General features: G+C 43.7%; 1 protein-coding gene across 1 annotated transcript in view; it reads right to left on the reverse strand.

Annotated features, from left to right (window-relative positions):
• Positions 1-9,203: 9,203 nt before the first annotated feature.
• The window catches only part of PUM3 (pumilio RNA binding family member 3), a 40,074-nt gene continuing 37,026 nt past the window's right edge, over positions 9,204-12,251 (reverse strand). The window contains exon 18 of the mRNA XM_068553236.1: positions 9,204-11,017. Coding sequence (XP_068409337.1) covers positions 10,885-11,017 — 133 coding nt within the window. The 3' untranslated portion in view covers positions 9,204-10,884. The remainder of the gene's footprint in view (positions 11,018-12,251) is intronic.

Here is a 12,251-nt window from a genome sequence, read left to right on the forward strand (position 1 = left end):
AGGACTTTCTGAGTGGAAGGTGCTTCTCAGGAGATTGGGGATGAACTCCCTGTTCCTAGCAGGTCTAAGCTCAGGGTCACAGCCAACTCATGGGGACAACTGGACAAGGAGATGTGCAAACCCGATAAGGGATGAGGACATCAGAAGACATTTCAATCCCTGCAGCTCTGACAGCCTGTGGTTCTGTCTGTATGTTCAAAGTAAAACCAGGGAAAATAATCCCATGCAATGAGACTCATCCGCTGTGTCCTTACCACAGACATTTCTCAACAATAAATCCCACTAGAGTACTTCCTGCATGATGTTATTTAGGGAAGTTAAGGGAGATTTTGGAACTACTTCAATGCTCTTAAATTCATTATCTAATGCTAATTAAAATGATCTGTTTTGCTGTCACCAAGGAAAATCTTGTTAGCGAAACTGATGAGTTGCAGCGAGCTCTGTCACTGAGCTGGGAGCAGATGCATGCTTACAGCACCACACATCCTATGTCACCGACAGTTACAGGCGAAGGAGAATTAACCTGGCCGTGTACCTGGCCTCGAGCAGGTTTCTAGGGCCAGCCAGACATCTGACGAGCACTCGGCTGGACAGCAGGAGACCTGCCTCTGACCCTCTATGCCACCTTGGGGCAGTCACCTCATCTCTCTGAGTTGGTTTAGATCAGCCTCATTCAACCTATTAAAATCACCACAGGATCTTTCAACAATTCAGTACCCTGGCTCCACTCCAGACCAATTAAGTCAGAATCCCTGGAAATGGGGCCCGGGCATCAGTATTTTAAAGCTCCCTAGGTGATTCCGATGTGCAGGTAAGGTTGATTACCACTGCATCTGATGGCCTCTAAGAACCCCTCCCTCCAGCCCTGTGCCCCTCCCCGTTTCCAGACTAATCAAATGATGGGCAATCATTTGCTCATTTCATCACTCTCTTGCAGACACTGGTTCTAATGAGTCTGATTCAACGGACTTCCACATGAGTATCAGCTGTTAAATCATGGAGATTAACTACTGTTAATCATGACCATGTCTTAGTTATTTTTGTATATGCTTAGCACATACTAGGTGCTCAGTACTGATCTGACAGATGAACGATGCAGAATCCAAAAATTCCATGTGCAATTCATCCCATCTCTCTGCTTCACTTTGAGTGGCATTTTAGTCATGTTGCTGCTCCTCATCACTCAGCAGAGCAAGAAGAGTTAGTTACTAAAGTTAAATAATGTACAAGATTCAACTTTAATAATAAAATAGCCCCAGATAGTGGCTTAAACAAGAAAAGTTTATTTCCCTAAATACATAAAACTTTGGCTTTCAAAACATGGTTCTGGGACCAGCACAATCCATATCACCTGGGAACCTGTTAAAAATGCAGACTCTTGGACTCCAAACCATCATCTACTGAATCAGAGACTTTTGGGGTAGGGCCTAGAAATCTGTTTTAACAAGCCATCCAGGTGATTTGAGAACCCTGCCTTTATAAAAGCATTTGAGAGCTGGTAGTCCAAGGCTAATATAGCAACTCCATGAAGTTGTCAGGGACACAGGCTCCCTTCTGCTTACACGCCTAGGGTAAAAACCTTGTCCACATTCTCCAATACAGCTGCTGAAGTTCCAGCCATCACATCTAAGTTCAAAGGAGTGAGAGAGAGAAAAGAGCAGAGGAGGGCACTCTCTCTCCTTTAATGTGACTTCCTGAATGAGTACATTTATTCTTACATCTCATTGGCAAAAAAACTTTTCTGTGAAGAAGGCAGAAATGTTTTTGAGTCGGGCAGTCTACCCAGCCAAAAACTGGTGTTCTGTTTCTGAGGTACTGAGATAGGAAACCAGTTGTTTCTATCTCGACTAATCACCCAATAATGCTAATAAGGAAAACTAAAACTTATGAGTGCTTTTCATGTCCAGGCACTGTGTTAAGTACATCACATGAGAGTATTCTATGGGGAATTGTTACACAGTATGTGTTCTTAGCCTCAAAGCTATGCTATTCTGATAAAAATGTTGGTGGAGGAGAAGAAAGAAGATGAGCAATAACCAATATTATATATCCATTCTTATTTAGCAGGAATAATACAGCACTGGTTTTGCCATCACTTAATAAAGTTGAGCTTCGAAAGCAACACCCACCCCCTTCCAAATGGCTGGTTTGTTCTTTCTAAGGGTGCACGTTCAGTTCACTAGGACAGGTGTGTAGTGATGTCTGTACATTAAGAAGCTTGCGTCTTGTGCTTCCCTGGTGGCGCAGTGGTTAAGAATCCGCCTGCCAATGCAGGGGACACGGGTTCGAGCCCAGGTCCGGGAAGATCCCACATGCCGCGGAGCAGCTAAGCCTGTGCGCCACAACTACTGAGCCCGCGCTCTAGAGCCCTCGAGCCACAACTACTGAGCCCGCGCGCCTAGAGCCCGTGCTCCACAAGAGAAGCCACCGCAATAAGAAGCCTGTGCACCACAATGAAGAGCAGCCCCCGCTCGCCGCAACTAGAGAAAGCCCGCAGCGCAGCAACGAAGACCCAACACAGCCAAAAGTAATAAATAAATTAAAAATAAATTTCTAAAAAAAAAAGAAGCTTGCGTCTAACGCAAGGGATCCAGGATTCGTGGGGCCTAAAGCCTGTACAATTTAGGATCTCCCCTTAAGAAAAAATTAAATTATGAATACAAAATGATGTAGCAGGCTTTGGAATGCCAAGCAAGCAAGCGGCCCAGATGCTTAAGCCTCGCTGGCTTCACAGGAAATCTGCTTGCAGTCTAATGCCTCCCTTCTGGCTCAGCTTGCTGATTGCATGTGGCACTGAGGACACAGTGCAGGAGATTGCAATCTCAGTGGTTTTCTAGCTTTTTGTTTGTTTTTAACAGCAGAACCCTGTTACAAAAAGAAACCTAACTCCAAATCTGAACACGTTAAACAGATATTAGTGGGGCTGCTCTCACTGGAGCCCAGGTGGCTGGTCGAGGCCCATCGGCTCTGCCCCCACCTCCTACCACAGTGCTGCTCCCAAGGCATCTCAGGGCAAACTGGGACTTTGAGCACCCCATCTAGAAACCACCTGATCTACTGGTGGGTTGGGGGTTAGAACTCACATCTATCCCAAGCTCTTTTCATTCTACCATACTAATCCTTTGATTCCCAGGCCAGGCCTCAAACGCCTTTTGCTGAGCTCTCACCTTATCCCAAATGCAGGATTTGTTGTACTGTAGAATCAAAGTACAACGTATTACCTGCTTCTAAGGTGAGTCAGAACATGCCTCTCCCACCACAATCCTGGTGGAGGAGGGCTGTGTACTTCTTGTATTAACTTAAGTCACTGAAGGTTATTCCCCTGAACTACTGGTCCTCTTTCTCCCCTTCTTCCACCCTGCACCTCTGGCCAAGTCGCTGGCACACTGCAACCCTGTGACTTGAGAACCAAGCAAGGCAAGGAATATCCAATCTATCTGGGGAATCATGAACACCTACAAAGTTTTACAAGGCACCGTCACATACACAATCTCATTTGATTCTGACCTCAACCCTCTGAAATTTTCAGGTACTAACTCTATTTTTATAAATAAGAAAACAGAAGTTTCTAAAGATTGTGACTCACATTCCTGGTCAGTCTCAGGGCCGAGCTTCAAAGCCAGATCTTCTGAAAACAAACTCCAAGTGCTTTTCACTGTGGCACTGCTCTCAAAAACCCCTCCCATTTGTAGTGAATGTTCTTGTTTAAAAAAGTGTATTAATTGAGGGAACATGAAGCAGGTGGCTTGTTTTGTAGATGAGTTAACTGAGGACCAAAATCACCTGCCTATATAAGCGGCAGAACCCACGGCGGGTCCAAGCTTCTCAAACAAATCCAAGGCAACTTCCTCTACAAAGCAATCACCTAGAGTTGGCCCACAGTGTCTCCTGGTGCTGACTCATACCCATCTCTGCATGACAAGACCACTAAGCAAGTTGAAACCCTGTACTTCTCTGCTGTTCCTAGGCTTTTTGGCCCAGGTGAATGACCTCAAATTACCCCTTGCTCCTTCCCAAGGAAAGGAACTCCCTCTCCAAGCTGCCTAGCTCTCAGCATTCTACCCGAACAAGTTGATAGACTTTAAAGGAAGGTATTAATCACAGGCTACAGCTAAAGGTGCTGTTCCTATCAGGGTTCTTTGCATTTAAAAAAGAGCCAATTTGGGCTCAAGTGCTTTCACCCATGCTTCCTAAGCTGTGGGCAGAAGAGACTGCAGGGGGCCTGCAGACCCTACCTTGCCCCAAGCCCTAGCTACAAATGGAGTGAAGGCTTTCCAAAGGTACACAGCTGTTTTAAATTGACTGTAAAATATGTATTTAAAAGTGGTAATGAATTCATGGACCTTCCTATGTGATTTCTTAGCCAATACAAACTCAAAAGTGCAAGTGTAATACTGCATTTTGGGGCAAGGGTTGCTGAAATGTTTGATGTCAAAAAAACTCAACAATGGGAACTTTGACTTCGAAGTCATGGCTTTGTGACAACAAAGCTTTCCAGCAATCTCCAAATCTCCCATGATTCTACCTGGCCACTAGAAAGCCTGGCCCTGGGAGTGAGCCCCAACCTGTGTATTCAGGCCCAGTTTTAGGTCCTTTTCACATATAAACTCAATTTAAGTTGGGTTAAACCTCACAGTGACCCAGTGAAGCCCCAGAGCTCTAAATGTTCTTGTTTTGGTCCCATGCCAGATTCTGATTTGATGCTATTTATTAAAAAGAGCACTTTACCCAGTAACTAATCATCGTGGCCAAGTGAATGGTGTTATGATCTGGGAGACCTGGGTCACGTGCACCTGATGAAGGCAGGTCATGACGGGCTCACCCTACACAAACGGGATGACTGAAACGTGAGAGGAGGGGAGCCCCCAAAGAGGTACCAGCTAGACCAAAACACACGTCCACCTGGTTGTGTTACACGCAGATGCAATGGGTTTCAATACATCTATGTTTAGAACTAGATTTAAGTATTAAGCAATATAGATGGGGCAGAATAGTTGATTGGGCAAGAAAAATAATACCCAAGACTTGTCCATTTCCTCAAAAGCACTTCCTTGCTGTTACACAGGTCTTTAAAAATCATGTTCATTCTTTCTATCACTGTCTACTGACTGTTGAATGTAACAGCAGCAAGTCAATGTCTTTACTGGCAGGTTTATCAAAAAGAACATGAGTTTTAAATGCAAGAGGATTTCTATCTGAAAGGAAAGTCTGTTTTCAAGCATCTGGAAGTCATTTAAAATACCTAAATTATTCATTATGCTTAATTATAGTCATCAAGAGCACAGTCAGATGATTCTCATAACCTTACCAGATTTCTATCACCTTCCACTTAAGTGCTATCACATATCGGCACAGCTAAGAACTAATCATTTCCCCCAAGATAGAATTAATTCCCCTGAAAACAAGACAGCATGGACCAAAATTTCTCATTACCATGTTTTTGGAGCTCTCTTCGTCCACTTACATTCAGCAATGGGCATGAGGCCGTGTTTAAACATTAGAAATCATTTTGATGAAAGATTCCAAACACCAGTCCTTCACAGGGATGCAAGTGGAAACATCGGCACTATCTTCCAAGTCACTGTTTTGGGTACAAACATGCCCACAGCAATCAGTGTCTGTTTGCAAACTCTGGAATGCAGAGCAGAGCGGCCGTTTAGTTACCATTCATAAAAGACCAATCCAAAGAACGTATCTACTGGTTGACTTCATTTAAACCCTTAAGAATTCATCTGGGAAAAAGGGTAGGGAATTTGGAGGCACTGTGGTGGTGGAGGTTTTGAATTTAGAAAAGGAAAGGTGGTGTCTTAGTTTCCTAAGGCTGCCTAACAAATACCACAGACTGGGTGGCGAAAACAACAGCAATTTATCTCCTCAAACAGCTTCTGGAGGCTGGAAATCCAAGATGAAGGTATCAGCAGGGTTTGTTTCATTTGGAGTCCTCTTTCCCTGGCTTGTGGATGGCCCTCTTCTCTCTTGCCTTCACATGATCTTCTCTTTATGTGTGTCCTGATCTCTTCTTACAAGGATACCAGTCATACTGAACTAGGGCCTACCCATGAGACCTTATTTTACCCTAATTACCTCTTTAAAGACTCCATATGCTGATACAGTCATTTTCTGAGGTACGGTACAGAGGTGGGAGTGGCGGTTAGGATTCCCCCACACACACTTGAAGGGGACACGACGAATTCAGTCCTTAACAGATGGAGATGATTATAACCTTAGTTTCCTTAGGTTAAACAGTTTCAGAGGTGAGAAAAAAGTTCAAGTGGCAGATTTTTATGCTTATTTAAGTTCATTAGTTTTAGAAATAGTTTGATTAGTGGCTCAGTATAAACTGTTGCTGCTTTTTCTGAGACCTTGTGCTCTCTTAACCATTATTCTAAAAATATACACACACTCTTGTCTTTGTAAGACATACTCTTAAGAGTGACTAATCTGCTATGATTAAGATGTAACCTTTTCAAAATTTCATTGCAAACAGAAACAGAAGTGCTATCGCATATTTTAAAGAGCCTGTCCTTTGCGTTCAGGCAAGCAGGAAGCCTTACTCCATTAGGCAAACACACATTACCCCAGGCTTAAAGGGGAACAGGTTCTCCTTCATTCTAGGCAATGTCAGATCGATCCCTGAGAAAAGCATGGGGTGCAATCTGAAAGCTACAAAAGCTAAATTTTAAAATTAAAGACATTCTCTAAAGCAGGAAACTTTCCATGGAAAATACATCCTCCATTCAGCCCGGTAGGCTGTTCTCAATTTGGTTAAAACCATTTGTTGATTTCTGCTAAGAATAAATTAAAATGGTAGAAAATCAAAACAAAGAAAAGAAACAGGGGAGAAGCCATCAGTGAGTGAACAACAACAAATATCTGGAAAAAGAGGAAGCCACGGAGAAAGTTATCAGGGCCAAGAAAGCTGAATACCACGTATAAGCAGAGGAGCAAGTTAATTCTCACTACGATCTACAGAGAATCCCAGCAAGTAGAGGTGCTAAGTACTGGGGAAAGCTGGAGTGAGGCCTAGGATGGAAAACAGGGGGATTGGCTAAAACTGGTTGACTACCTCTCCACACATTGGCAGAAGGCTGAGAGTTTATTTTGTGGACTCACAGTGGTTCGATTTCTTCAGACAAGGGGGTCCCAGGTATAAGAGAACATGAGGGAGAGGTGCTGTACTCAAAGCAGGTGGGTTAATGAAAATCTGCACACAGTGTTGAGCAACCAGAATTTTGGCTGCCAGGTGGATTTCCCTCTAGAGGCACAGAATGGCCCCGACACAAGGCCTATGGATCCTGACATCTGGAGGACTCCAGTGAAACAGGGGCATCCACACCTCGTCACCTGCGTAATGAGCAGTCGACAGTCCAGAAGGGCCTGCCCCCTTTCTGATCAGTTTTAAGTGTCTTAAGTATATAAAGGAGAGCCAAAGGTCTCTCCCAGAAAGTGTCAAACATGAGAGACCAAAATAAACAAAAAGTGCAGACACAAGAAAAGAGAGAAAGCAAGGTAAAACAAACAAACGAAAAAAGACAACATTCCCAGGGGTTTAGGAGATACTTCATTCAAGAAACAAGAAAAGAACACGTCAATGGAAGGGCTGACAGAGAAAGTGGAGGAAATATCTCACCCAGAAAGCAAAACAAAGAGCCAAAGAATTGAAAAAGAAAATTAGAGGATCAAATCAGCGTTCGAAATCTGCAAAACAGGAGTTTCAATGAGAAAAAAATAAGAGAAAATAGGGTTGGAGGAGGAGGGGGTTAGGGAGACAATACAGATACAGCCCCCAAATGGAAGGGCTTCACGTCTCTGACTAAAATCCTCAAGCACCCAGCACGAAGAATAAAGACCAGACACACATGACACATAGCAATGCACATGATCCTGAAATACAAGGAGACTGCAGATAAAAAAAGTCCTGAAACCTTTCAGATAAACCCCTCACAATCCCCCCCAAAAAAGGCCACATATAAAAGACTGAGAATAAGAATGGCATTAGACTTCCATAGTAACTCTGCAAGCCAAAGAAAATATTGACCAATGTCTTCAAAATTCCAAGGCAAAATTAATTTCAAACTAGAATTCTATATCCAGCTAAACTAGGTGTCCAGGTATGAAAGGGTAGAATAGACAGACTTTAAAATTTTACCTCATACGCATTCTTTCACAGGAAGCTGCTAGAGATTGTGCCCCATTCAAAAGAGGATGTTAAGCAAGAAAATGAAATGCATGGGATCCTGGAATGGGCTTTCCCTAGGAGACATGAAGGGAAGGCCCGGGATGAGGATGGCTGTGTTGCGGGTTCTTAGGACACTCAGAAAGCCAGCTGGCTCCAGCGGAGGTGTCTGCCAGGTGACCTGATGTACTGGATGGTGTGGAAGGCAGTGTTCACTGACAGGTTAGCACCACTTTAGCTGCAAGTGTCTAAAGATCCAGCTCAAAATGGCCTAAATGATAAATGAAAGTTAATTCTCCCACATAACAGGAAGTTCAGGGGTAGGGCAGCTCCAGGAGTTGATTTATTCAGCAGTTCAACATCAAAGTTTCAGATTCTTTCAACCTTTTGCTCAGCCATCCTCAGTATGCTTTCTGCATATACTAAAGTCAGCCAGCAGGAAAGGGACTCTGTCCCTTGTGGGTGTGAGACCAAAGGAACCTCTCCCAGGAATATACTTCTCTTCCGAGGTCCACTGGCCAGGCTTCTTCCTAAATCCATCACTGACTTAAGGAAAGGGCCCCTGGGATTAGTTCATACCAGTGTTCTTTTGCATGAGCCACACAAGGGAAACGTTTGTATCGCCTGGTGGAGTAAGGGTTGAAGCTGTTAAAATTTCAGCACATCTATGACCCACTGGAGGCACACTAGATGGGTGGGACACACTGGAGCCATCGGGAAAGGGGTCGACCCCAGAATAACATGAGAGCCTTTACAGGCTGAAAAAAGAGGAAAATGCCTACTGGAGAAGAGTGTATGCAATTCTGATGGACAGTTTGAGAAAAATTAATTATAGGAATGTAGGAAAGTAAGCAAATAAAAATAAATGAGGCAATTTATTTATTCCGGGAAAAAAAAATGGTATAGGAAATGTCATGACAGCCCACTACTTCCTTCAGTATTTAACAACTGACGTCAACATAATCATATAAACCGAACACCGATTTATCAAAGATGATGCAATTCTACTGGGAAAATGGAAAGAAATGAAGCACGGAGACAGTGGTGGTGAAGTCTTAATCTGTATTTTTCCATAACAGGAAGTTAAAAGAAAATGCCTAAAACAGATAGATTTTTTTTTTTAACCCACAAAAATCATATATTTAAAAATTTAGCAGAGCTAAAAAGAACTGAAAGTCATTGCTTCTGGGGAGGACAAGGCAGGGGTGTGGAGGAGTGGGGCAGAAGAAGGATTTCTGCTCTTGTTATATGCTTCATAATACTCTAACTTTCAAAACTACGGATGTTATTTTTTTAGTCTTACAGATGGAACAAACAGCAGAATTTCTGTCCCCCTCTCTTTCCAAATGGGCCCTTTATACGGAAAACAAACACGCAATATATCAGTCAAACAAAAGCAAGCTCTTCCCCATTGTCTCCCACCCCACCCCCAGTTCCCCCAAGGGTCCTACCTCTACCCTTAGACCTGGCTGGGTAGGGGTCGGGGGGAGGCGGGGGGGGGGGGGGCGGGTAGGGGGAGAATCCACGCCAAAAGGGAATTATAGGCATCGGCTCTTTTGCTCCTGCAGGGTTCAATGCACCCGCAGGAGAGGGCAGCAGGTAACGTCCTGGCAGCTGGTGCCTTGGGAGTAGTCCTGGGACCCAGCGGTCTGGTAGGAAAGGCACAGCTGTTCTCCTGAGGTGTAACTGCAGTGACAGACCTGAGTGGGTGTCCTGTTACAGCAGGCTACTTAGAGAAAGCCCCAAAGCTCGGTTTCGAAAGCAGTCAGGTATTCATAGGCAGGGCTACATGAGCCTGGCTATGAATTCTTCCAAGGTCTACCAATCCTTCCAAGCTTTGTTGCTTGGAAGCCAAGTGTAGTTTTAAAATTCAAACATCCTACTTGTACTTAAATTCCAACTTCTGCACTGTTAACAAATTTGTGTATCCTTCTAACTCAAACTCTGTAGGCCTCAACTACTTTAGGGAAAGTCCCAAGAGAGAAAGTCTCACTACAAGGAGCTATTTACTTGGAAGGTCCAGTTTCAAAGACAGGAAGATTTTCCCTGTGACAATGACCTTAACACTGCTACCCACTATGATCCCCTAATTCATCCAGCACATTTCCCCCTACAAAACTTCCTGGAGTGGCTTGTTTCCAACAAAATCTAACATGGCACCCAATCCATAAGGCAGCTAGGAATGCAGCTGTCCTGGATGTAGAGTATCCCCATCCCTGTACCCAACAAGCCCCAAGCCTTCCTGAAGTTCAGTTCAAAACCACTGACTGCCACCTCACTGCTCCCACCAAGGACTCCCCGTGGCTCTTCTTTACCACATCCTGCCTTCCTCTGAAGCAGGAAACTCTCAGGTTCCTCCTCCTCCATGAAGCCCTCTCAGACTACTGTTCACTGAAGATGTCTTCTCCCCTGAATCAATGCACGCAACTACTTTATATAAATTTGGTTGGTCCCACTGTGTATGACTGTTAATTAAACCTTTTACATTGTGAGTTGCTTACTATTCAACAAGATAAAAGAGAAGGCTGAGATTTTTTTTCTTAAAAAGGCCATTTTTAGACATCATTTTATAAATAGATTCTTATACAAAGAAGAAACACATATACAGAGCACCCAAATTACCAGTAAGACGGACCCTAGCCCTTCTTTTCTGTACTGGGAAAACAGAAGAGGAAAAATGACTCCAACTTGTTCTTAACTGTTTCTACCTAGGCAGTCAGTTTTTCAAGTAGCATTTCTATTCCTTTGCTGGTGTTTTTGTTTTTTTCCAATGTGGGAATAAGGCTTTTCAATCCAGCTTTGACTTTATTTGCAACATCTTGATCAGAGCTCTGGAGAAGGCTGAAGAGAGAAGACAAAAATTAACAAACAAAAAATTAAATTTCATAAAAAACCCTTAGATTGTCTGCAAATACTACCTTCGCACACAGTACAAAAAATTCATTGACTTGTGAGACAAGTTGTGTAACTATAAATACTTTTTTTCCCCCCATTCATCAGATGAATGATGGGGGCTAGTAGCCTATATTCTAAAACCACATAATTGGTCCTGCTTTCACTTTGTCTTAGGACGAACACCCTGCCTTAAAATTGTTTACTACATTTATTCTACCTTTCCTTCTCCACCTAGAAAAGCTCAGGAGCAAGGACCCTGTGCTTTATTTATCTCACGGCACCACGTACACAGAGCAGACAGTCAAGAAATGCTCACTGAGTGACTGAATTAACGTGCGTGAATAGGTGTACACGAGGAAAGGTGGGGGGCATAAAAGATAAGCAGTTAATGAATGGCCTTCTTACCGAACTCTATTGCCAAAACATTGAGTGAAGGGGTAAAGAGCTTTACCTTGGAGCTTAACTGCCCAGATTTGAAACCTGCCTCTGCCACTCAGTAACTATACAACCAAGAGCATGCTATTTAAATTCTCAAAGACTCAGTTTCCTGGCCTGCGGAATGGGAACAAAAGAACCCGCCTTCTTCACAGGGCTGTGTTTTGAGGCTCACATGATCCCGTATCTGAAGCACCTAGCCAGAGCCTGGCTCCTAGTTAACCACTCGATCAGTGTGAGTCATTCAACAAAATGAGGTCAGCTCTGCTCTCTGAGACCTTGCTGGCGTACTTAATCACAGGTGAGCAGAGCTCTGCAGACTGGCAACAAGTAGGCCCCTTTCTCTCAATAGGGGCCAAGTCACAGGCACTCAACCGCCAAACCCCAGGGCCGAATTTCCTATTCTCCCCCAACTTCCTCATGACCGCGTTTAAATGCTGACCACTGAAACACAACCCAGAAAGAAATCACTTGGCATGTTTGAAAGACCCTGGTCCCAGAAATTTCCATCATGTCCACAGAGAGGAGGACATGCTTGTGGAAGACAAGCAACAAGTACTGCTTGCCACCTGCAAAGCTGAAAAGTAAAGTGCCCTCTCGATAGACTTGTGACTCATAGGTGTTCTTATTTTATAAACCTTGGCTAAACACACAGTCACACAGTGCACAATAGTGATACAAGTTAATATTTACTGAACACACGCATTAGACATAATGCTAAGCATTACGTATGCATCATCCCATT

Source organism: Eschrichtius robustus, chromosome 10 (assembly GCF_028021215.1).
Source record: "Eschrichtius robustus isolate mEscRob2 chromosome 10, mEscRob2.pri, whole genome shotgun sequence".
In the NCBI taxonomy this organism is placed as follows: Eukaryota; Metazoa; Chordata; class Mammalia; order Artiodactyla; family Eschrichtiidae; genus Eschrichtius; species Eschrichtius robustus.